The sequence below is a fragment of the Passer montanus genome, unplaced genomic scaffold (genome assembly GCF_014805655.1).
Source record: "Passer montanus isolate IOZ18808 unplaced genomic scaffold, ASM1480565v1 scaffold16, whole genome shotgun sequence".
In the NCBI taxonomy this organism is placed as follows: Eukaryota; Metazoa; Chordata; class Aves; order Passeriformes; family Passeridae; genus Passer; species Passer montanus.
In genome coordinates, this window is record NW_024363160.1 from 14,147,565 (window position 1) to 14,174,077 (window position 26,513).

The following is a 26,513-nucleotide window of genomic DNA, read 5'->3' on the forward strand; positions in this document are numbered from 1 at the left end:
TTCTCTTTCACATCACCTTTCTCTTTGGTCCTTACTACCTCCAAGCTGCATTAACCAATTTATGTCATGCATTAACCACCTTTGCATGATGTGGTTGCACAATTCCCTTCCTCCCCTGCGCACATCCCTCAGCCTTGTCCTAGGAAGTTGCTAGTCCAAAGCAGCTTTTTTAGAAAGCTCCAGAGTTTTGGGCCCTCAGAAAAACTTCCATTTGGGACCTGTTTCCTGGGAAATGGGAGGCTTGGGAGAAGCATAGCCTAATTCTGCTGCTCTGCCTTTTGCAGCCAAAGGCTTGATGGTGCAGTGCTGGCAGTTTGGGATAGCTGTCCTAATCCACAGGCAACTCAACTGGTGGCAGTAATTTAGGAGAAAGCAAATGGGAATCCTTAATCTGTGGATTATCCAGGGTATTAGACAGGATGATCCTGAGGCATATGAAATTCTTCAATACAGTTTTTCTTCATGGAACAATAGATTACTTTTCCTACCCAAGATATTTCATTTATCTGAAAAACTCAGCTTCATATTCCTGCAACAGTCTCTTAAAAGTTTCATCTAGACCTAAGGGCTACTTGTTGCAAAATATACAAGTGCTGAGCAATAGGCCAAAGCAAATTTTGGAAGAGCAGCCACAGAATTGTGTGCTGCTGAATTAAGCTCTCTGGTGCTTTCAGAAAATTCCAGATGCTTTTAGTCCCCTAGTTCAGTGCTGATGCAGCTAAGGAATCAACTAACCAGATCTAAAGAATTATTTTATTTTATTTTATTTTATTTTATTTTATTTTATTTTATTTTATTTTAATTTACTATTTTATTTCCTTTTTCAAATGAAACAAATTTATTTCCTCTGGTATGAGTCTGTTTTCCTTGCAAAAAGCAGCTAGAGTAACCAAGAGGCAAAGAGAAAAACAGCCCTTGCCTATAAATTAGTTTTCACTGGCTCCTTTGTTCCCCAGGGGCCATAGACTTGATTGTGGGTTAGGAAGCAACAGAGCAATTTGGGATTATGCATGGATAAAACAGAGTTATCCTCATGAGCTTATATGTCATCATACATTACAGTCTTGTGGATATGAATGTGGACTGGGATTGTGGAGGCGAAGTTCAGCAGATCTGGCCAACAATTTACAGTGTAAAATGGTCATCTTTATTGAAGAATGTCAACATGTAGACAGGAGAATTAGGGCAAATAAACCCTGGTGATTTATAGGTTACCACAGCAGGCAGTGCTGAAGGAGGCAGCAGACTGGGCTTTATCTGCTTCCCAACACACTGGGGTATCTGCTAAGCAGACAGAGTATTTTTGGTTTGCTGCTCTCCATCTAACAGACCCCTCCCTGGTGTAACTCACTGGGCAGCTAACAATTCTGAGTGCACAGCTGGGGATATCTTGGATGTCAGTGACACACTCTGGGACAGCAGCTGCAGTGCAGATGGGAAGGGGTGCCACCACACCCAGCTGCACCACTGGCCACTCCAGATGTTGCCACATCCTGAGGAGGTGGCCCCAAGCACTGCATCAGAACACAAACCTGCTGCTCTAAGTGTGAGCTCTTCCTTGCAACTCCATGCTCTTTTAGATTAGCAACCACTTGCAATTACCAACAACTACAAGGAAAGATCTCTTAAAAGCATAATTGGAAAAACAGATTTTGTGCTCATCTGCAACAGAAGAACGTGTGACTGTGTATGGTAAAGCCATTCAAACGTGCCTGTTCCAATGCTTTCTTCCTTCTAAGGCCAGAGAAACAGTGGTTAAGAAAAAAATTACACTATTGCAGATAGTTTAGGTTCCTGAGAACCTGTACCTTCTAAGTTTGTACCAGGCACCTTGTCAGGCCCTCATGTCTTCTGCTTATGGTAATTTTCATTGCTGTCAAGTACATACAGGGGCAGGTGTTTTACACATAGAGAACTTCATTTTCAGGTTGTGAAACTGCTAAAGATACAGAGAATTAAGAAAGGAAGGAAGAAGAAACTGCTTGGGAAAGCAGGTACTGCTCAGTACCAAGTTCAAAGCGCTGTGGAAGGTGGTGGAGGGAGTTCTCCTGTGAAGTGGTGGAAGAGACAAAGACTAATTGCTGCACCACAGGGACACACTCTCCTTCCCTTCCCTATTGAAAAAAATGCTGTTTGGGCTCCATGGAACAGGACATCCAAAACCAAAAAAAGCCACAAATACGACGCTCCATAAGTTCCTTTTAAAAATCTTTTTAATGAAGAAATAATTCCATTCCAAAATATAGACACACAATTAAATAGTTTAATCACTTCAAAATATAACATGTCCCCAGTAGGTTCCAACACACACACACAAAACAATACTTAACAGCAATACAAAAACCCCATACAATAGCAGTTCTGTTACAATACCAATGAATATCGTGACATTTTTAGTGTCTCTGTATCTGTCTCAAGTGGTGTCAAGTACAGTGTTTTAAAAATGCGTTGCAGTTAGTAGCCTCAAGATGTAACTCTTCGTAATTTTTTTTTGTTTTTGGTTCAAAGGTAAAAATGCCCTTTATTCTTCAGGACACTGTGGAGTGCTTGTTGTTCACAGCTCCGTCTGCTGAATTGAACCAATGTGATTACAGCAACCCGAGGCTGCAATATTTACAAGGTCTATCTACAGAAATTGCCAAGAACCAATAAGAATGGGAGAAGGTGACGACTGAAAGTAAAGGCGGACACATTTATGATAAATTATGATGCAACAATTTGGCTCATGCATATAAGAAAATACATATTATATCACAACAAAGGCCACACACCTTTTTATGCAGTTTAGTTAACATTACTACTTACAGACAACCCATTCTCCACCTTCGCTTTGGACATTCAAGGACCCTATACATCTTCACATCCCTGTCTCCTGATTCCAAACCACTGGTTTTCCTCCAGTGACAGTAAAACCACCCGGAGTTTTGATGGTTGTGGTGGGCCATTGGTAATTAACAGAAGGGCCATACGAGGGACCTCTTCTGTAACTGTGTTTGTTTTAATGACCGCACACCACAACCAAAATAATATTCAACAAACAGACAAAGACCAGCTGGGTGAAAATGCAGCCAGCTTAACAGTTGGAAAACTGCTTAAAATAGACATTTGCAGAGCTAAGTAAGAGGTGCTTCATCTCAGAGCTCCAGGGCATCAGGGACCCAGAACTCCTAAGGGATCATCTTGTTGACACCAGCCTAAAAGAAAGGTGCTTGATTGGTCAGCTTCAGTTCTTACTCCTAGTTCAGAAGCTCTTGCAATGGATTTAGTCTAGTGCATCTATTTTAAGCATGGTGATAATGAGCACGCAGACATTAAGGTGATGAGAGGGATCTATTACTTTGGGTACAATTAAACATGACATGTGTTGAATTAATCAGCCATTGCACATAGCTGTGTTCTAGCTTGTTTTCTCCCTGTTCAGGAAATGCTTGCCTGGAATCCTGAGCTGACAGCAATGTCTACAGGTTCACTGGAGTAGCTTAAAACATGGAGTGCTAGGCACTAGTGGAGGCTAACTCATTCCTGAGAGGAGGTTGGAGGAGGGGACAGTGGAGGATATGGTGCCTGCCTTGCCAGGATGGCACATACCCAGGAGCAAAGACCAGTGACTGCAGAAATGAAAAGCTTACATGAAGATATCTGGATCCCTTAGTATGCATTTGGATGTCTGAGAGCAAGCCCAGGTACGCAAGGATATACAGACAAGAGATCTGCATACACAACAAAATGATATGAAAGTGAAACATGGCAGCAGCTCTTTCATACAGATACTCATTCCCTAACACATAGTGCCCAGGGAAACAGCCACGAGCCTGGAGAATGCATGCAAACAAGTGGACTTACTGGGTCGAGCTACATAGCAATCTCATGTAAACACGGCAGCACACATCCACGTCACCATGAAAGCAAGGACAGACAAGCCACGTTAGCCTGCTTTAGATGGGTATCTCATCACTTGCTGTAGGCAAACTGTGCTGGTGTGAAATATCTGTATGAAACACCACTGTTTTCAGGGCTGTTAGACAGTGTCACTTCAGGTCAGCCAGGTACTGGAAGCCCAATATTGTGTTAGGGCAGTAAAGTTACCTTGGCACAAGGTGGCCCCGAGCTAACACTGCGCAGCTCAGGAGGGCCAGGCAGACAGCATGGAACTCCTCCTGCTGTCCCTGCCCGGCTGCTGCTCCAGCTGTCCCTGGCCTGGCTCTGGTTCCTCTGCATGGCAGTGCCATGTGCCACAGAGGTGTCACCTTTGTTTCGGCACAGGGTGCTCTGGGCAGCACGTTGATGCCAGTTTGTGTCAATGACCGCTCAGGAGTAGCTGTAGGTTTGTAGTCACAGCAGAGCAAACACTTTTTAGCCAGCAGCCTCACTGCCTAACCCTGATTAGACAGGGTGTCAGTCCCCTTTCTCCTGAAATGCCTTGATATTGGAAAAATACTAAACTGGATGAAACTCCAATTCTCTAACTGTATGCCTGTCCTTTTGCAAGAATCCACTGCTCTTCTTGTGCTTTTCACTGATCGCTATTTCTCCATCCAGCTCTGAAAGAGTCTCACCACACATTTCCAAGAGGGCATGCAGAACATCTGGTGGCTGGCTAAGGCAGTACACATTCAGAAATCAAAAGGAAACAGTTGCAAGCGCACTTTAAGCCTGTACATTTAAAGCTGAAGGCCTCGAAAATAACGTAATGGAAGGGGGTGGGGAGGAAGAGGAGGGGCAGAAAGATGGAAAGAGCTGGTTTGTTGAACACATGCTTACTAAAGCTAAAACATCAATGAAACAATACCATGGAGGATTATACGTAACATCAGTCAGTTCAGGGATCTTATGGCACCTGTGGTTTATAAACAGCTTTAGCAACGAGTATTTCAAAACATAGTTCACAGTTTTAAGAAGATCTGTGCTGATTTAAAAACTAGATTCTATATCATTTGAATGTCACCTTTTGTATATGATATCTATTTGGAAAAAAAATATTTACACTAACTTCTATGGCTGATTTGTTAGATTATTTTGAAAGAAACATTCCTAAGTTACACATTAGCCCTAAATTAGAGAAGTTTATTATTATTATTAATTATATTATTATTATTTTAGTACATTTTGTATAAGCCTTAATTTAAAGACTTGCAAACAAATTGCAAATATAGTCTGGTACTTTGTTTTTTGGGCTACTAGATATATACACTCAGGAGTATCATCGTTCAGTGTTAAATGCATAATTGTCGCTTTTTATTTCTCCCGTGGAAAAAAAAATGTACAGTGTATAGTAAACCGATCTGCTAAAATCTCAAAGTATTCAGAAATCAAATTTCTAACTATAAACAGTATTGTCATTGTAAACTGAACAGGTTCAATATCATGTGCAAAGGGTTTAGGTGAGTTATTAACAGCGCCGCCGTGTGTGACAGCAGCACGCGCGTCAGTCTGTTTGCTTCGCCAGTAATGAGCCATGTTACAGAAGATGTAGCTAATATAAGTTAGCTTTAAACAGAAGTCTTGTTGTCAAAAAACACACATCTACAAACTACAACTCTTAGAACAAAAGTACTGTGCTACAGTCCTCAGAACTTAGTTATGTGATTTTTTTGTCAAGAGACGCTGCACCTCTTGGTTCCATTCTTCTGTGAAGTTCGCAGCTGAGTTTTCTTCGTCGTCTGTCCGAAAGCAGCTCTCCTCATCATCAGTTCTTACGTAGCTTTCATTGTCTGTTTGACTGCAGCTTCCCTGTTGAGAAATGTTTATGGAAGGTTTTTAAAGAATTTATGCAAGGTTTATTTTTTAAAGAGTGCTGGTTTAACATGCTGCACCCATGCAAGCAGAGCAATAAAGCCTCCGACTGCCGTTTCTTTGAGAGAAAAAGGGAGCTGGCCATTTCCTGTGGTTATCCCTCAAGGAGTTAAAAAATGAAAAAAGCCATTCTACCTTAGGTGAGCCATAGGTATTTGAGCTGTAAATAAAAACTTACAGGCCATGTGGGAAGTTGGAAACTTCCCTTATCATTGGCAAGATGGCTGTTGCCTGCTCTACTGTGGGACCTTGGGGTAACTCAGATTTGTAGTGTTCCCGTTTTCCCTTCCACTTTCCCCTTCCAGCTCGCTCTATAAATATACTATTGAAAGTGAAACCATGGTTTTCACCATCCTCCTTGAGCAGTGTTCAGCCACTTGATTTACAGGCACTCACCATCATGAGCCTCCCCCCACAGGTAAATGTATGTTTCACTGTGTCTAAGAAAACCTCAGTTACTTGAAAGAATGATTCTGGGTGCTACAGCTCATGAACAGCCTAGTCCACTGGTGCACAGTTTCTGCTGGTGCTCCTCTGTATGCTGAAGCATCAAAGAGTATGTTAAATTCCTACGGAAGAGGCATCAAAGTTTTAGCTGGTAATGGAAAATGCTTGATAGGTTACTTCTGCTCCTTCTCAGAGCTATGTTAGGATCTACAGTCAGGTAATACTGCAGACTTCTGCTTCTGGCACATTTCTTGTAAAGGCACTGTTTACACCTTTGACCCTTCCTAAGTTAAGGAACTCATTCTTTTTTCTTTAGAACTACCTCGAGAGAAAACCAATCTGCATTGCATGAGATGTGATAATCAAAGCATAATATACCACTCCCCACATATGAATTCTTTTCTACTTCTTTCAGGCATAAAACTGGCCTAAAAGATGGGAGATGAAATGCAAATTACTTTGGAAAAAATAGTTAAATTAAATCTGATGAATGAACAAAGGTCAGGTAGTTTAGTTTGCTGCTTCCCCTTCCTGAGACCATTTGATTGTATTAATTATTCAAGCACAAACACTTCCACCCCATTCCTTAATACCTAAGAATGCCAAATGGTATGATGATCTTAATTTAGTGTCTCCTTGTGTCAGATGGTTACAAAAGACAAGCACTAACATTTTGTTGATAAATGCAAAGGAAACCTACAGTGCAAGTCTAATGAGAATTTAATAAAAAATTTCTGAGGTACACCTTAAATGATATCTTTTAAAAATCAGACATGCACCTATACTTAAATCTGCAAACTAATTTGTATCTTAGCAAAGGAATGCTTTGCTCTTCAAAACTCAGACAAAAAATACAAATCAAAGGCATGGAAGAGGTCAAACTAATTTGTATCTTAGCAAAGGAATGCTTTGCTCTTCAAAACTCAAAAAATACAAATCAAAGGCATAGAAGAGGTCCGTTCTCAGCTGCCTGAGACTGTCTTTTACCGAATCAGCTTCAGGGTTATGTAAATAATAGAATCCTTTAAGCTGGAGAAGATCATTCAGTCCAGCCATTAACCCAGCACTGCCAAACCTCACCACTAAACCATATCCCCCAAGTGCCACATCCACATGCCTTTCAAATATCTCCAGGGATGGTGAGTCAACCAGACTTGGGCAGCCTGTTCCAATGCTTGGCAACCCATTGGTGACAAAATTTTTCCTAATACACAAAAATATAGGAACATCTCATATTTCGTGATGGTACCATTATAACCACAAGAGTAAAATAAGAGTGGCTCGTGAAACCTGGGATGCATTAAGACACATTGACAGTAATGTTAAGTATTTGGGTTTGCTTCATATTTTCTGGATAATTACTTTGGTGGACTGTGGGAAGTGTTATTCTAAATTCTCCCCAGGCTTCTCTCTGTTCCACAGCCAGCACTGGGATAGAGATATTTTTCTACAAGAGATAATGAGTACTAATGAACCTCAGAGCCTTAAACTCACTGCAAAGTTTTCAGAGTGCCAAAATTATTTTCATGTTAAGACTCTTATGATTTGTCATAATATAAAGCTGTTTCTAGACCTCTTCTGTTACTTAATCCACAGGTTCTTTTCTATTACTTGTCATTCAGTGATTTTTCAAAAACCATCCCTATCACTTGTGTAATTTTAGAATTGAATTAACAAATTTAAGCTCCTTCTTCCCTGATAACTCAGTCACAGTTTTTTACAGTGTCTTTTTACGCCTACATGCTAAGAAGAGGAGGACTGAGGGGGAAAAATAAACCAAAAAGAAAACCAAAACATAGCTGAGTGAAGGCAGCAGACATTTTTGAAAATTACTGTGCTGTTATCCTCCTGTTATTTTCAAATGGAATGATCCAGATAATACTAGCTTTTATGTATTTGCTCAAGAAAAACCAAAAAAGACTGGACTAGACTGACCATACTCTCCCTTGGCCTATGGGTTTTATCACCTGACATCTGATGTATTCCTAATCTCTGCTGGGAAACATGAAAACAGAGGTTTGAAAAAAGTGGCAAGAGATGACAAAAATGTGAAAATGTTACTCAACATGAAGTCTGTCCTGGAAAAACAGTCAAGCTGAATACATGATATTTTTAAAGAATACATTCATATAAAAAATTTGAGAGGATTTGGGGTGTTTGCATTTGAAAAATCTACCTGTTTCAATACAAACAGTTCAGTCACTTTTGCAATGGAAAATGTCTCCCAAAGACACCCAAAGCCTCGGATCCCACAACAGTTGATGCTATAAGGTTTTGAGAGAGTGAGAGTGTTTGGAGTGGGAATGGTAATGAATCTTAAACTGAAATTATTATGTTTTTGTCAAGACAGGGAAAATCACAGTTAAAATCTGAGAACAAAACCTGCAAGAAAGCTCTGTACTCTGTCTCAGTGGATGCCTTAGGTCTGATTTCTATTAGCTTTTCACACCTTCTCTCGTGTTATAATAATGCATATAAACTAATTGGGCATGACCAATTCAAATGTGTGCAGGCACTAAGAAAGCATAGCTTTAGAAAAGTCTAGGAAATTGTAGGTCTCGTGAGGACATGACCACTGCACAAGGCAACAGCAACTAATTGAAAATGACAACTTCTCAACCAGTTTCTGAAATGCGGGATTTCTGCTGCCATTGGCCACCCTTGGCAAAAAACCAAATGCTATCAAGGGGATAAAGGTAAAAGAACATCAGAATTGCAGTTTCACCTAGTGTCAAGATCTGCCTAGTCCCTGGTGAAAACAAGCTCAAATTCACTCTGTTTCTTTATAAAAATAAAAAAACCCCCATATTTAACATAAAGAGTAAATTGAAAACATAATTAAATTATGTTTTATATATTACTGGAATCACTTGTTCTCTTGGTAATTTGTTATACTAGATGCTATTTTAAATCAATTCCGGAAAATTGTACATGGACCTTTAAAGATGCAAATGCAAACAGATTGCAAAAATCATCAATCAAATAACATCACCTTTAGATGAATGAGGAAATGAACAAAATTCTGTGGCTGGCCATCAGCAGCAATATCACTCACAAGGAGCTACAGTAAACTGATCTAATTTCCCCCACCTTTTGCTTTTGTTTTTTTTATTTTTTTTTAATAAGCACAAATGTAATACTGGTGTGAGAAAGCCTGCTGGCTTTCTACTTCCTATGGCCATCTAGGGCCATATCAGCTGTATTTGTACCACTATTGACTGAATAAGGTCTTAGAAATAAAACTCTTTATGCAGCTTCTAAGCTTCAAGCAAGAGCCCAATGAAAATGCAAAATCACTTTAGATATCATGACTGGTATAAACCATTTTGAAGTTATTTTTCCAGTGCTGTGAAATGTAAGTACCAAGTAAAATACACAAGATATGACAGACTTCCATATTCCCAACAGAGTGAATCTTGAGAAGATTCACTTACCATGTGAAGATACATTTATCAAAATGTACCATAACGCATTTTGTTCTTGTGGATATAGGTGAAGTGCCACGTCCACCAGTTTTGGATGCCAATTTCTGTAGGGCTGGGCTTTTATAGCTCCAGAATGTCACACTCTTTGGTACTGACCAGAGGGCTCCCCTGGGAGCTAAAAAGAATTTCACTAAGAAAATCTTTCTTTTTGACAAGGTTTCAAAAATCATCCAGGAGATGAGATAGTATCTTGGTCTGAGATATCTGCTAATTTGAGACAGGACACGTATTCTCAAGAAAGCCAGGCTTCCAGAGCAGTATGTTTCCCCACATCACTATGTTAGCACTGCTTCCCAACCAAAAAGGAAACCTTATATAGAATACCCTGAGTTTTGCAATTCTAATTAAAAGGGTTTTTTTGACTTATTATTGAAAATTGTAATTATATTCAGTTATATACAAAATTTCCACTACATACATAGTTATACACACACATTGTGTAGTTGAAATATCTACTTTCCTTTTCACATGGCCTGATCTAAAACTGACAAGTGCACCAAAACAGAGTAAGGAAACTTATTTTTCCGGCTGTAAATGTTTAGGGAACTCTACATGGCTCATGTTTTTAACAAGACTACTGAGAAAATGAATGTAACCCGAGGAGCAATGTTAGGAGAATTTTTATGAGCAGTTATTTGGTGTTTATAGTACTCTGGGTATTGCAGTTTATTTGCTTTTCACATCCAGTTATTCTGCTTCAGCTGCAAGAGACACTGAGACAGATGCCTTGGAAATACCCTTTAGCAGCTGCTTTCACAAGGTACACATTTTAACAGTCAAGTTTTACCGTCATCAGAAGATGTAAACCCCTTGAATCAGGGTCAAATTTTACCATCAAAACTGCCATATAAATAAGGAGGTCTAGCATAAAACACAACACACCAAATCTAACAATATGAGTTCCTGTTAGAGCTGGCACAGGGTAGGTTACTGGTTTTACCCATGTGAACAGACCCTGCTCCCAAGCTTCAGTGTCCATTTGATTGTTGACCACTGCTTGCTTTTAGCTCTGTCTTTGAGGAAGAGGCTCAGTCTGCAGACCAAAATCAGATCCCAGTTCTGATTCCTCCTCCCTTTTCATCCCCATTAGCCCATGGTTCAGTGTCTCAGCAGGATGGACAGCACTATCTCACTGCCATCTTCACAGCAGGGCATTGCACTCTCCTAGAGAGCCAGAAATACAGAATCCATGGCTTCAAATGAGGCAAGACGAAATGTGTGGTCTCCCATTTCCTGGGCAAATGTTCAAGAGTTACAGGCTACTTCATAAAAATACATGTTATCTGTCTTCCTGAGGAAAAACACAATTGCTGAACTTGGCAGTAACCTCAGTGCTGCAACTGTGAGGTTGGCATGTGTAAGGAACATGACCTCAGTACAGTGATGCCTTGTTGAGGCTACCTAAAAACAGACATCAGACAAAATTAAGGGAATAAAAAGCTGTTATATTTATTGAAGGGCCTTCAGGTAGATTTCAGGCAGATTAAGCCCCCCAGGGGCTACACCCAAAAAATGGGTCTAGGTCATGAGTTTTCACACTTTTATAGGTTTGGTCCATTTGCAAATTGGGAGTTAATCTTCCAGTTATAGCTTCAAGTGATATTTACTGAAGGGCCTTCAGGTACATTTCAGGCAGATTAAGCCCCAGGGGCTACACCCAAAAAATGGATGACAGGTCATGAGTTTTCACACTTTTATAAGTTTGGTCCATTTGCAAATTGGGAGTTAATCTTCCAGTTACAGCTTCAAGTAATGAAGTTATTTACCCCAAGTTTGCTCAGCCTCAACTTTTGCTTCCATCTGTTGGGGCCTGAGACAGTAAAGTGTCCTTGATTCCCAGGCCTAGAGAGGAATTGTTTTGTCTGACCAAAATGATACAGTGACTTTGTGGACATTTGAACTTCTTGATTCCTTTTACTGTATTTCCAATCAGTAGTTTGCAGCCCGTGTATCATGCTGTGTATCTTCAAAATGGGAAGACAATAGCTAACACTCTATATGGAGTTTAGAGTTACACACTAAAGAACTGCAGGATTACAAATATATGAAAAATATAGAAGCTAAAATCCTAAGCCATCAATAGGACAGCAGGAAACTTATAGATCTTGCCATATTTCTGAACTGCCAGCTTCTATCCAGTAGCTGAGTGCCTTCCACTTTTTGAGGCTTTTTAAACTTCCACAACACATCTGAGGACATCTCTGTGGTTAAGCAGCTGGTGGATTGCTTCCTTCAGTGTTTGCGTAAGTCTTGTTTCACTCACTGGAGTAGATGCTCTGATCTCATCAGAAATTATTTATTTCAGTTATCCTAGGAAGACTAAAGCATTGAATGGAATTAAAGTCAGGTCTCTTGAAATGTAATCTGATTCCTTATCTCCTGGACAAGGCTTCTCTGTACTGGTTAATGTACTTGTCATCATCCCCAGGGATGAAAAGCCCACGTTCTCACTCTGATGGTCAATAAAGGAAAAACATAAAAAGTATGATGGCTTAACAGGAATCCTTGGGACTAAGACTACAGATCTATAAGTTAGAACTGATTCAGAGAGATTCCGAGGCATCCTAACACAGATTAAAAGGAGAAAGAAACAGCATTGTCACATACATTCACATGCCACAAGATGCATTGCAACTGAAATGTATATTATGAGGATTAATTCCAAACTTTCTTCTAAATTATAATAATACTTACTTGAGAGGAGAGAGAAGAATATTGCACTCAACTTTGCAAACTGACCTGTAGATAACAAAGGACAGAAAACAGGAAGATGACAAATTAAGCCCGTGAGCAGCCAGGCAGTGTATTATTCTGAAAAAAGCCATGCACAAGCCTAGAAATAAAGGGAGCAATTAGGGACCCAGAAAATAAACCCAGTTAAAACTGTCTTACACAACATATCAGCAAAAGACTGTACCAAGAACAAAAGTGGAAACAGATGTGGGAGGACACACACTGTTAGCATTTACACTTGTGCATTAAATGTGTTTGGATTTTTTTCTGATAGATACTTGTTATTTACAACATGCTTTAAAAAAAAAAGAAGAGAGAAAGAAAGCTCCTCTAAGGTTTCATGTCCCTGATTTCCCTATGTATCTTGGCTTTTTTACACTAATTTAGAGTTCAGCACAAAAATCTTTCTTGGACACAAGGTGACACAAAACAACAAGAGTGGGATTGGGCCAACCATCTTTCATGCTACACTACATCTACATGTTTTTCTAAATGTGCTGATTTTACACAAAGTGAGAGATTTAATAACACAAAAATGGTTACCAGATTGTTACTGAGGTGACCATTCTGCACCCTTAGTAGGAGTTCCTTCTTGCAGACTTTTTCAGCTGACAATTGCATTACGATAGCTACAGCTTCTGGCTTTCTTTGGCAATCCAGATGAATGCAGTGTATATGTGAGTACAAACAGTAAAACAGCTTGTAATAAATTCCAATGGTTTGATGCAAATGAGAATAGTTGACCTGGCCTCTGTTCAACAGGATACCCTAAACAGAAATTTTCCTTTGTTTTTCCATGTAGTAAGCTGTGGCTTTTTTAGAATACTCAGTGATAATAGCAGAAAAAGGGATAGAAGAGTCAAATACCAAAAATAAACAGCAAATTTCAGAGAACAACCAATGCCAAAGCACATGTCTTGGGGTCAATATATGATTATATATGTCTCCAACCAGCTGCTAATCATCTTAGTAGTCCCTATTAACTTAATACCTTTTCTTGCTTCCTTTAAACCCATTCCTTAATTTAAATGGCATCACCCATACTGGGGAGGACTTCTCATGCATTGCCATTACACACTTTGGGGCTGTGGTAGCAACTAAAAATAGATTCTACTTACAAGTCACTACTGTCAAATCACTGCCTGATAGGAAGTTGACAATCTCATAGACAGTAAAGTACATAATGAAACTTCTTCTCAAAAAAATGCTGTTAAGCAGAACTTGTCTAGAATGAGGACTTTCTGTTGCCTCAGTGAATATAATTTTTGACAAAGAAAAAGCTTTTCCTTTTTTTTGGGTAGGGGAGGGTGTGTGTGTGTGTTGGGTTTTTTGTCTGTTTTTGTCCCTTGGTGGAAAGAAATAATGTAAAACAATGGGGAATAAATTTCACTTGTGTGTAGTCTCGGCTCACCTAAGTTCAGGAGTTTTATTCTGATGTTAATAGGGAGAAGATTTCCTCCCTTTCTCCTGGGAACGTTGGTGGAATACAGCAGAAAAACTATTTTGACTACAGCAAGAGTAACACCCAGTGCCATCAAGTGACATGCATAACTTCTCCTGCCCTTATTTGCAGTGCGCATACATACTGAATTTTATGCACGTACAAAATCCTGTTGTAACTAGTGAAACTCAAGTAAAACTACTGCCATATATTGCACTTCCACATTGTAATCAAAATACAGTCAAACTGCTCTGTTGTTCTTTCTGAAGAACAGGAAATTTTTACCAGCAAGAATAACATTTATTATTTGATGCCTGACAGCTGTGACTATTTAGGCACCCCTTCTCTAAACTGACAACTACGTTTCATTACATCAGCAGTAGCTGTTCATCCTGTTCAGAAGTTTGAAGGCTGTGATTTTTGACAATTCCTGTCTTGGATAAAAAGTTCTGACAATTCCCCCTACGTCACCTGCTGTTGCCTTAGTAAATGATCTATAACAATCCTGCTCCTTTTGTTATGTCATTAAAGACCTCTGCAATGAAATGACTTTTGGCAACCTACTATGGGCATGTAGCAGATCTACATCAATAACAACAACAACATCAAGATGTTCACATCAACCTTAAAGCTACCTCAAATTTTGACAAGACTCAATGAGCTTTTACAAGACTAACATATCCTAGCAGCTTTACAGGAAAGAAGACCAAAAGAGCAGCCAATCTTCATTACAACACAAACCTGTCATTGTCTCCAAAGTGACCAGCACTGAACAGTAGAGGAAAATTACCAGAAAAGAAGGCTAGATTTTATTAGTTCCTAGAAATCAACAGTATAAAGAATTGCTGCCCATAAAGTGATTCTGAACCACATTTGCAGACATCTGGTCTCTCAGAACGTGTCTAATTTGGTTTTTATACCCCATTTAATATGTTCTTTAGGAGCGAGGTCCAAAGTTGAGCCAATTGCCATGTGGAAACAAAGTTATTTTTGCTTGCTTCAGCTCTGCTCCCAAATAACTGAACTAGGTTTTCTCTCCTACTGACACTACTTCTAAATTTATAAGAAGCAATGTATTTTAAATTCAGATATTCCAAGTCAGAATAACTGAAAACATGGCAATCATCTGCAACACCAGATCAGAACACCAGGTAGAAGTGGAGACCATGATGTAAATATGGGCATCTTCAGAATTTCAGCTCCCCCTGACATATTTGCTTTGCTCAGACTCTTAAACAAACACCCTTTGAGAGCTTCCTCAGGGAGGTATTTAATAACAAATCCCCAGGCTTCTCAGCACCAGATGCTTGTTGAATACTTGGTTCTCTGAGATACAATTAATTCCAGACCCTTTTCTGTACCTCCAGATTCTGACAATAACAGCAACACACAGACTACACCTGAGCTTCAGCTCACACTGGAGAAACGCTTACGAATGTTTCTTGCTATTGGAGAAAAAAAAAAAGATATGAAAATAGCAGAACATCTTGACACTTCAGCTCACACTGGAGAAACCCTTACGAATGTTTCTTGCTATTGGAGAAAAAAAAAATATATGAGAATAGCAGAACATCTTGACACCACCAACCAGCATCTATGGTAGTGGAGACTGAGCTCTAAGTGACTTGGTAGGCATGGGCAGAGAACAATCTCAGAGGCAGTTCTGTCCCACCTGGTTCCCTGGTACCCTTATGGACCACTGCTGTGTGCCTCAGGCAGTCTGGTCTTCTTGAATATCCACAAAGGCTGAAGGCATGTGTGTCTGTTAAGGGTGGCAGCAGTTTTTGGAGTGTGGCTCCTCTGATAACATATCCACAAAGGCTGAAGGCATGTGTGTCTGTGTAAGAGTGGCAGCAGTTTTTGGAATGTGGCTCCTCTGATAATCCAGAAGAGATCACACCCCAGAGCCCAGGATTGGTTAGATGGCCCTGGGCACCTAAGGGCCATCATCCTTTCTCACTTATGGAGAAACATGGGCAGTTGGTGTCCTTCTCCCACCTGGTACGCCTCATCCTGCAGCTTCTGCTTCAGGTACTCCTCCATTTTCAGTTCATTCTCCAGCTGGCGGACAGAGTCATTCTCGTAGTTTTCATCATCTGCTCTGACATAAGGGTCTCCATCTTCTGTAACCCTAAAGACAATTATTAATAAATAGACTCCTCAGATGAATGACATTCAGAGTCAATAAAACTTCCCTTTATTGTAATCTATGAGGACTGTGGGATACTTTTAGTCTAACCACATGCTCCACTAGTTAGTATTTTCCTGGCAGTGGAGAACATTTCTGTTATTTCCCTCTCTCATGAAGTACACCAAAGGGCATATTCTGCTGAAGGCACTCCCCTAAGGAAATGAGTAACAAAAGTACTCAATAACTTCATACAGAGAGGCTGAACTAAAAATAACTAGAAAGATGCCTATTATCTCTGAAAAAAAGGTTCAGGTTGTAAAAGTCAATCTGTTTGTTCATCAATTGAGTAGGTCAATGAAAAGCATTCTGTCTTTTCCATTTACACATTTCTCCTTTTCCAAGTGAGCCCCAACAGGTCCCTTAGTCTGGATAAACAGGGAATAGGACTGCAGGGCATGTTTAGGAAAACTGCTGTCCCAGAGCCTCCATGCTGCCTGAGTGTTCCAGGCTGGATGTGAGACAGCTCACTCCTGAGGCTTTATTGTTTACAGAGCCCACTACTATGTAACCATGAAGCAGTCCTCACTTGGATTTATGCTTTTTTTTCCCCAAAACAACTGAGAGGGAGAGGAAATACTGTGTGCTGCACACTGTTTTCAGAGGAAGAAGAATGAGATCAGGAAGGGGTGTCAGGCAGGTACCCACATGTCACTGCGGATGGAGCCGGTGGCAGCAGCGCTGTGGATGTACCCTGGCTTCCGGGCGTGGATCTGTGCCAGGAAAGCCTTCTCAGACGTGGGGGATGGAACCAGATCATCAAAATGAGCCCGGCCAAACTCAGAATCCACATTGCTCTCTGTCTCGCTGCCCACTTCTGTGAAGCAAAACGTCCCATTTAACTTCCACAAAAGTACACATGCCTATTTCTTTAAGCACTTCTTTGCCTTTCCAACCGAGAATGCCACCTCCTCATAGTGATTAAAAGCATATTATTTTACTTATATTGGCAAAGCTTATAGTTTTCTTCTTGGACCAAATATTGAACTTTTGCTTATCTCAGTTATTAGGTAGGATATTTTAATGGTAGATAATACTACAGACTTCATTTTACAACAGGTCCTGTATGATCTATGCTAAATCTAATTTCTAAAGAGTGAAATTCCACTCCATGTGGAATCACAGACAAATTTTTCACTGTATCCAGCTGCATCTCTACATCCATGACTTTAGAACTGCTGAGTTCCAGAAGCTGTTACTTAAGGATTTTTTTTAACAAAAGCATAAAAAGCTTTGAAGACATGTATCTTTCTACCACCCACTTTTTTCATACAAACGTGAAATTGTCACTGTGGTGACTATTCCCCATTGTAAGCCTCACTCACCAGAATTTAGTTCTTTTACCAAAGAAGACATGGTGTTGGTGATTGAATCTGCTGCCACCAGCAAATCATTTCTTAAGTTTCGTCTTGCACCTGAAGCAAGAGATGGACAAAGCACATGTTACTATTATTCACACAACATATGTCTTACTGTTGAAAGCAGTTTTGACCCCGCTGAAAGCTGTCACTGTGATAATTCAGGGTACCAAAGTCCTTGTGAGGGGCACGTGCAGAGGAGTTCTCTGCAGAATGGCCTCATTTACTTATGCTGTATGCAAAAGCAGAAGCCTATCCTCATGCTTCATTTAATCACAATGCCAGATATGTGGAGATTATTCATTGCCATCAAGCTTGCATTTGTGTGGTGACACCAGCAGACCAGGCCTGGAAGATTAAATCCAGCGTGAACTCATTTACAGTGCCTGTGGGGGAGGAGGGAAGAAATGAAGTGTTTTCTCTAAGTTCCCACAGCTCAGTTTAATGACACCATTATTGCCAGATATTTGCCAGATAATTATGGCAAATGTTGAAGAAACACACTTGACCTCATCCCTCATCAAGACTGTATGGATTTCTCTTCTCCCTCTCAGCCTCTCCTGTAGCTCAAGGACTTTCTTGTATATTCTATAATTTACTTTCTCTGTCTCTCTCCCCACCCAGCCCCCCCTTGTTTTTTTTAATAAAGGAAGCTCTACTGCCTCTCTAAACAGCCCCAGGCTGCTTTTAAACTCTTTCTAATAATGCATCTAGAAGTGTTTCCCTGCTGAACCTGGCAATATTCCCATAACCATCAATCATGAGAGATTCTTGTGAGCTGCAGAATACTCCTTCCTTAGGAGGGGTCTGTGGGTAACGTGTGCTTAACTCCCTCAAACCCCAAACACAGATACTATTGTTGAATAGCTGAATAATCAATATATTCCACAGAATCACTAGTCTTCCAAATGGAATAATTACAGGAACTAGCTACTGTAGATTTTTTAAAACTGCTGAATGCAAACCAATACATTTAAAAAATTTTCTCAGATCCTGAAGAGGTTTTTTTTTTTTTAATGTATCCATTAGCAAATAGTTACTGGAATGTAAATTACAGTAGTTAAACTCTCTTACACACACACAGACAACCACTCCCTCTCTAAAGTCTTCCCAAATTTATGCCTCTGAACTATTGGAAATGCTGTGAAAGAGAAACGGAAAAAATGAAGAGAAAATGTCCTTTAACCATGGCTTGTCTGCATTATGTGTATATAGGCAGATCTCAGTTGGTGCAGCAGAGAATGGAGCCATAAAATCTCAGCCCAACCCCCCTCACAAAGTCATATGTCAAGATGTGACAGAATGCTGGCTTCAAGTTCTTTGGGTTTGACCTTCCTATCTAGAGCTTACAGTAACTAATGACACAAACCTAGGTATTTATCAAATGCAGCAGTTTTAAAATGTGATCACATAACTTCTTATATTGCTTTTCGTCTTGAACAGAACATGTTTTTACACTTAAAATGCATTTGCCTGAGGGAGACTTAGCATTGTTTATGGATATTTTATTGTGGCCACTATATTATTTATCTTACTCTCTCTCTAGAAGAAGCTGTCCCATAACAGCATAGGAGCTAGGGCTCCATATTTTTGCCTGTCTTGATTTTTCTCATAGCAGAAAAAAAGGAAAACATATTGCCTACTTTTCTTTTGCCACAGAAAATGAGATTAGCAGTAACACGTTCTGTTGGGACCAGGAATTATGCCTATGTTCAATACTTGAATTGACCAGTGCTTTAGGAGAAAGTTCTTGACTGCATTACAGACTCAACCTTGTCCAAAAATACACACAGACACAATTCACAGGAAAATCAAGGGGAAAGGGTGCATGAGAGGGCTAAACTGGGTTCCTGAGAAGAAGCACGCTCCCACTGTAGCAGAGGAACTTCCGAGCTTACATTTAAACTTATGTTTAATTTGTGCTGGGGTAAGGGGGAAAAAACTTATTGAGATCGTGGAATTGCAAATATTTGAGAGAGAGCAGATTAAAAAAATAAGGAATATTTCCTCAATTATATAACACGGACTACTCGCTTTCTGTGTTATTCAACACAATAATTTAATTTGTGGCATGAGAAACTCAAAACACTTTAAAATTTATTCTTACTTGAAAAAAAGAGTGAGAAGGCGATAACAGTTTTCTGGAAATGCAAGGAATGGCATGAGAAACTCAAAACACTTTAAAATTTATTCTTACTTGAAAAAAGTGAGAAGGCGATGACAGTTTTCTGGAAATGCAAGGAGAGGGTTCACCTAGACTTTCAGACTTGATATCTTTCTAGTCTAACTGGACCCTTCTCAGGCCCAAAGCAAAAAGACAAGGGACAACAGTCACAAGTTGCATCTAGGGATGTTCCAATCAGATAGAAGGACAAGGAATTTACACAATAAGGATGGTGAAACACTACAACAGAAAAAATGAGTGACAGGAGCCATCCAGAACTCAGCTGGTAAAGGTCCTGAATGGCTTGATCTCACTTTGAAGCCCTCTTTCTTGGGGCAGAAGGACACAGTGACTTACAAAAGCCCTTTCCACCTGAACTAATTCTATGATTGTATCATTTACTTCTAGCAAAGTCTTTATTTAAAACACACTGACAATGCCTGCTGAGGTCAATATCAATTTTTCTGTTTAACAGAGCAGTGATAACTGCTCTCACCCTCTTGCATCAAAATTCCTTCTTACCCCAAGCTCCATTAATTGGCATCATTGTCCAGTTTCTGCTTACCTGCTTGCTTTGACATCTTGCTTTAATGGCTGACAAAGTTGATTTTCAATGGCAAAATGCAGTTGTCACAGATATATTTTGGGGTTTTTTTTGTTTTGTTGCACTAACTCAGAAGCTCAAGTACACAAAGTCAGTAACCACAAGAAATAATGATTCCTCAGTCTCCAGGTGCCTCAAACAAGCTGTTAATGAGACTTACTTTGTGCAAAGGCTTCCTGCACATCTCCTCCCACCCCGGTCAGAGAGTCCTGAGGTGCGTGGGTCGGGGTGGAGCAGGCAGAGGCAGACCTGATGGGCATGGGAATAGGCCGGCTGATGGTGTGGCTGGGCGAGGAGCGTGGGGAGCCTGCCCCCTGCGTCTGCAAAACAATCAAGGGGTTAAACAGGGGCTTTGCAAGAGCCTGCCTGCTGTCCTGGTCACCCATCCCTCAGCTTAAAGTCATCGTGCTCTTTGTAGATGAGTTGGGTAATGTTAATTTTGCTAGAAGAAATAAACCAAAGTCAGTTGTTAGTTGACAGTAAGGCTTCTGTGTAGAGAAGCAGTAAGTAGGAAAATATGAGTCAAGATCTGACTTCCTCCAAGCATGGGAAAATGTCAGGCAGCTAAATTAAAAAAAATTCCAAGTTAATAAAGACCACACTACAGAGCTCTCTGCCCTCTCCCCTCTCACTCCCCCAGTTCACATGCATGTCTGCTAAACTGTAACCCATTCTGGCTGTGAGAAGGGGAAAGCTGCTGGCACCAGCCTGGCTTTCAGCCTGGGCAAGGGACTGGAGCAGCCCCTTCCAGCAGAGCCCTGCCCTACCCCTGCCTGCAGGACAAGTTCATGGTACATGCAACCTCTCAGTCACATAAAGTCTGACACTTGCAATAAATAACACACATTTCTGCTTTTTATTTGGAGCTAGAGAACTGTTTAAGCCACTATTAAATTATCTGCTCCACATACTCAGACACTCCCAAAACACTGTAGGGATAGGGCAATATAAATTCCTGTCATGGGTTCAGCTGCTGGAAGTGAAAATGTTTTAACACCAGTCATATAAATGTCATGCTGTTAGCACCTCACAGTTAGGATCACTGAGCTGAAATTCAAGCAGACTTAAAAAAAAATTGTAATTTTTACTAATGAAGCTAGGTGAATGATATCAAGAGACACAGCACTCTTCTCACCCTCTGTTTCAAAGTCCTGGGAATGTGCAGCCATGTAAGAAAAAACTAATGCTGGAACCCACACCAAACTGCACATAGCTTTTGAAACCCAGTGTTTAGCAGATGCCAAGGATGGAGGTGGCTTGAGTGCTTTTAAAGGGGAACTGCAACACAAGCTCCTGGTTGTTTTCAGTCAAAAGTGACTGAAGAGGTGGTGTTTCCCTTATCTTAGCTTTATTTTAAAAATACAAGAGGATTTCTTAATTCATCCCATGGAATTTATTTTGACTTTTGTATTGGTTGCCACTGCAGCTCTGATTATGTTTGGCAAATATATTCTGAGAAAGACAAGTGCAAGCCATTGCAGGTTGAGTGCAGCATTGTTCTTGAGACTTTTACAAATTCCTGACCTGGATCATAAATAATGTAACAATGTATTAAGCTATTTTTTCTTTTATCCTATCACCCCTTTCTAAGAGACATTATCACCTGAAAGCCATCAAGGGTAAATTAATTTTATGAGAAATAAGCACATTACTGATGGAAGAATGGAGGATTTAATACTTATAATTTCTTTAATTATTGGTTTTGGAACATTTACATGATGGATGGAAAAGGCAAATTGAATATATAAAAGCCAGATGCTCTCCTGTTTCTAGAATCATCTATACCAGCTCCAGCAGAAATGGAGGTATTTAGTCCTCCAGTGGAAGAGCCCAGAGCAACTTGGAGATGTTCCAAGATCCTTGTGAGCCATAATCCCTGCACATCAGGCAGGGCACCCAGGACCTCCAGCTTTCTTCTTTCATGCCCTGACGGAGCACATTTCATCCTCACTCAAACACATTTGCTGAGGAATTTTTGGTTCTCAGCTCTCTGAAAGACAAGTGCCCTTTTTCCCTTGCTTTTTTACGTAGCTCCCTTTTGCCTTTGATCTCTGTTCTGGGAACACCAACAACAGTGGGAACTTTCAGAGAAACACAAGGAAAAAAAGGACAAAATTTGCTTCCTGCCATCAAGTCATATTCAGGAATGAACTTCAGAATAGGCATTTTATTTACTAAAAATAACAGATGCCCATCAGTACTTCTAGGCTGGAATTTTCCCTTAAGAGATGTGGAAAGTGCTGCACAACCAGTGCTTACCCTCTGTCTGCTCTGCAGCTATGACTGGGGTCTTGTGTTTATGATAAACACAGAATGTCTGGGAAGCACAGGAAGATGAAGCATTCAGAGTTCCTTGTCCAGGAAAAAACTCCTCACTTTTTATACTATTTGGGCAGTACGAGACAGAACTGATGAACAGCAAGTTAAAATGGGAGGATATTAGGGAATGCCTGATTTCAGAGAGGTGAAAATTCAATCTATTTTACTCGTTTAGATCCATCTCAGCCCAGGTTTGTGGGAATGAAGCGTTATTAGGATTGGACTCCTGCTTAGTGGTTATCAGGAGAATTGCGGTTTTTAAAGGCTGGACCTAATAGTCTGAAATCTGCTATGACAGCCACTCTTAACTTCTTGGTAAGGTCAGCAGAGAAGACAAGCACTGAATTGCTCTCAAACCTTGACAGCTCTACCAGCTAAGGATTAAAGCACGCTGAAAGGGGAGCTACCACAGCCACTGTGGATATTTGGATGGCTTCAGCTTTTGTACAGTACTTGGTTGCAGCTATCAGTGTTCTCATGCCTCCCAGGAATATTTTCAGGTATTTTATTTAATTCACCAACCCTAGGCAAATTGCTACAGCTTTTAAGTTAACTCTTGCTAGACAGGAAAATTTCCCCACTATAAAGTGTCATGCATGCTTAGCATAAAATGCTTGAAATGAAAACCGGCTTTACAGGAGGTTTAGCCCATTGCTCCCTCTGCTGGGACTGAACTGGGATGACATATGGGGAAACTGCACAGCCTCATCAAACGACAGGGATGTGAAGAACTCATTATCCTTTCTCAAGGAAGGGCAATGTAGAAATAGATAATATTCATAAGCATTAGATGAATTGCCAGGCTGCTCATTCCAATTGAATTCCTCCAGAAATTAATTTAATCCTGTTTCTCTCAACAGATCATGAAATGGCATAGCATAATGGAGATCATTAAATGGAAATGGCGAGAGTAATTCTTTAGCATCATCACCTGGTATTCAGTGAGGCTATTACTCTTGGAAAGAAAAAAGCCATAAAAATACCTCATAGCAGCCTGAAAATGTGCTTTCACTTACACTGTCCAGTGAACATTTTATATGATAAGGTAACTCCTGTCACACTGGAAGCTTCTCTTTTGCAAATAGATCTTCAGAATGAAAAAAGACAGCCCTTACATAGAGATGGTATTTGGTCAGATTTGGTTTTTTGAGTGCAACTCTACAAAAATGAGCCAAATGCTGGTTTTATGAAGATGAGAATTACCTACAAACTCTGCATGCTGTATCACAGACAGAACACATCAGACTTGTGACTGCACTTCTACTGATGAAAGCAGGAGGAAGTGTGTTTTGTTAAAATGAAACACTTTTATTGAACTCATAAATCAGACTGCTATCTGAAAAGTGCCTTTTTTTTAAAGCCTAATATATTTCCAAGATCCATTACAATACTGAAAAGCTCAGAAACAATTAAATCTTCCAAAATTTACTATTATTAATGTAAATACTTCCTCTGTTTTGATCTAGGCTGCAGAAAACATTTATTTCCCTGGAGACTCATGGGGCTATTAGCATCAGTGCCGACTTTTAAAGATGTGCACAATATGCCCTGACTTTTTCTGAATAAAATGACCTTTCAAATTCACTGCCCTTGTCTAATTTAAGCTCAGTTATGTTTTTCTTGAAAGTACAAAATTTCTCATTACGTTTTCAAAATCTTATCTATTTAATTCATATTCTAGGTTGGCGCCACTACATTTGAGGTGTGGTTCCTATACCTCACATGTTTTAACTTAGAGGAGTGAGGAAGATTCCTTGTAGCCGTGACTCACTTTCTAGAGTGCTAAGATGTTTCATTGTGAAAACTGCTCCAAGACACTAATGTGGGAAAGAACTGCAAAATATTAATTTTGGTCAAAATAACACACACACACACTTCTCAAGCAAAGGAAGTAACACAAATCACAGGAACACAATCACACTCAGGAGTTAGTGAGGCATCCAAAGAGAAGGTAACTTGCTACCTGTTTCAATTCTTCTTCCTAAAGAAAAAGACAATCAGCACATGAGATGTAAGCAAAGAACAAAAAACAAAGCCAAATTTGGAGCACAGGGTTAAAGGTGCACTCAAGATAGTTGAAGATAGGAGATCAAGTCAAGGTCCCACCTCTGCATACTTTGAAACACCAGAATAGTGCAAAGTGTGCAGAAAGCTGCTGTCATTTTCTACCCCAAATTTTCTTTGTCCAGGCAGTTACTAACAGCCAGCAGTCTTGACTGCTGGTTGTGGCACTGTGACATTTCATGAGTAGAACAAAAAGTATCCTGCCTACTTCCAGCTCCCAAAAATCTGCTCGCTCTTCAGTGGGTTCTGCTGCTGAGGTGCCACCAATTTGTGCATTGTGGCCGAAAAGCCTGTGTCTGAGGAGGGGCAAGTGACAAACTCATCCTTTGATGCAAATGGATCTAAATGGATGCATGGTGCATCTAAATGGAGGCATGTTGCTAAATGGATTTCAGTGAAATTCCTTCTGCTCTTATCTGAGTCATATTTGACCCAAGTTGCACAGAATTTCCATCCTATCACTTGAGCTGCCATAGACAACAACAAAACAGACTCCTGTGCTACTCAGGGAGCTTTCTTCCAATGTGAATTTGTGGCATCATCTGTCCTGAAGCACATCAGGTAAAATAAGGCTGCAAATAAAAACACATCTTCCATCTAGCCTGTCTTTAAAAATGCACATGCTTTTTGATATCCTGGTTCTTAACTGAACTCCTCTTTTGAGATATGTTTCATCTCTTTAACAAGGGCCTCCTTCTGCATCCGTGAAAATGAAACAAGTGTTGTAGGGAAAGCACCTCTGAGCTGAGAGAGGTAGGTGTGGTTGTCAAATGACTCATCCGACAGAACCAGCAACTGAATAAATTAAAGAAACTTTAACTTCAGAGCAAAGTTAAAGGAACTAGCCTAGTGATTCTATACTGTCACCTGCAGTGAATAATAGCGTACAGTACTGAGGTATTTTCTTCCTTTACAGCTAATAGTTAACTTTTTTTATGTGTCAGTTTCTTTTCTTTTTCTTGCTTCTCCTAGCAGCAGGTGACAATGATGATGCAGTGCTGCTACGGGAACAACATCATCTGAAACCCCTGAATTAAAAGACCAAGGTAAAACACAAAAAGGGAGGGAAACACAGCCAAATGGTGTGGGTAGAAACAGTCAGGTTCTGCAGAATTCTGTGGTTACTCTCCTCCCTCTTGCTTTACTTTGTGTTTTCCTTGGTAGTACCAGGTGGAGTTCCTTACCTTCAGCAGTTTCATGAGGCCTTCTAACTGAACCATCAGCTCCCTTCGGCTTTCCTGGAGAGCAGACATCCTCTGTTCCAGCTCATCCTTCCGCTGTCTGAGAAACAAGGAGACCTGATCAGAGCTTACCCCTCACAGCAGCAGCAGCTTTTAAGTGCATAATTTTGCCAGCTTTACTATGGGGACACATGCCTACAGACCACAGGAAAGCAAACACAGTATGAATTCAGCACAGGGTTTAGAATGTGGCTACATGAAGGCTAGGGAGTTCCCGCTCACTGGGAACCCTCATAGGACTGAATAGTGATTAGGGAAAAGACAGATACCGACACAGATCCTTCTTCAAAGAACAAATGAGGTTCAAACAAGCTTCTGTTATATTCCCTTGTGCAAATGCCTGGCAATTTTAGCTTTGGAACTCTAGTCAATAACCTCACTAGCTGTCAGGAGAAATTAAAGCCATGCCCTGAAGGACAGGAAATTACAGCAGGGGCACTGAACACAGAGAGATATGAGAGAAGCTAAGAGAGTTCAGAAATTCAGACAAAAACCCACAGTAATCTGGTTTTGTTTCTATTTTTTCCCCTGAAAGCAAGAGGAAGACTATCACATAGTACAGATATAACTGCTTGAAATTCTTTGCACTCAGAGTCCAGTGCTGGTTGCGTGACAGTGGGAATACTGAGCCACTCCAAGTGTGACAGTCTCTCTGTGCTCCCATAAATCTGAACAG

General features: G+C 40.2%; 1 protein-coding gene across 34 annotated transcripts in view; it reads right to left on the reverse strand.

Annotated features, from left to right (window-relative positions):
• Positions 1–2,195: 2,195 nt before the first annotated feature.
• The window catches only part of DTNA (dystrobrevin alpha), a 222,850-nt gene continuing 198,532 nt past the window's right edge, over positions 2,196–26,513 (reverse strand). For 19 of the 34 annotated variants that reach the window (XM_039703021.1, XM_039703020.1, XM_039703015.1 and 16 more), the window contains 7 exons: positions 25,781–25,877; positions 24,496–24,513; positions 20,374–20,533; positions 17,413–17,502; positions 16,736–16,904; positions 15,898–16,030; positions 2,196–5,730 (listed from right to left, as the gene is read on the reverse strand). In XM_039703021.1, the coding sequence (XP_039558955.1) occupies positions 5,575–5,730; positions 15,898–16,030; positions 16,736–16,904; positions 17,413–17,502; positions 20,374–20,533; positions 24,496–24,513; positions 25,781–25,877 (823 nt within the window). In that variant the 3' untranslated portion in view covers positions 2,196–5,574. Of the gene's footprint in view, positions 5,731–12,419; positions 12,465–15,897; positions 16,031–16,735; positions 16,905–17,412; positions 17,503–20,373; positions 20,534–24,495; positions 24,514–25,780; positions 25,878–26,513 lie in introns of all 34 variants that reach the window. The other 15 variants (XM_039703022.1, XM_039703040.1, XM_039703024.1 and 12 more) reach the window with 4 other exon arrangements.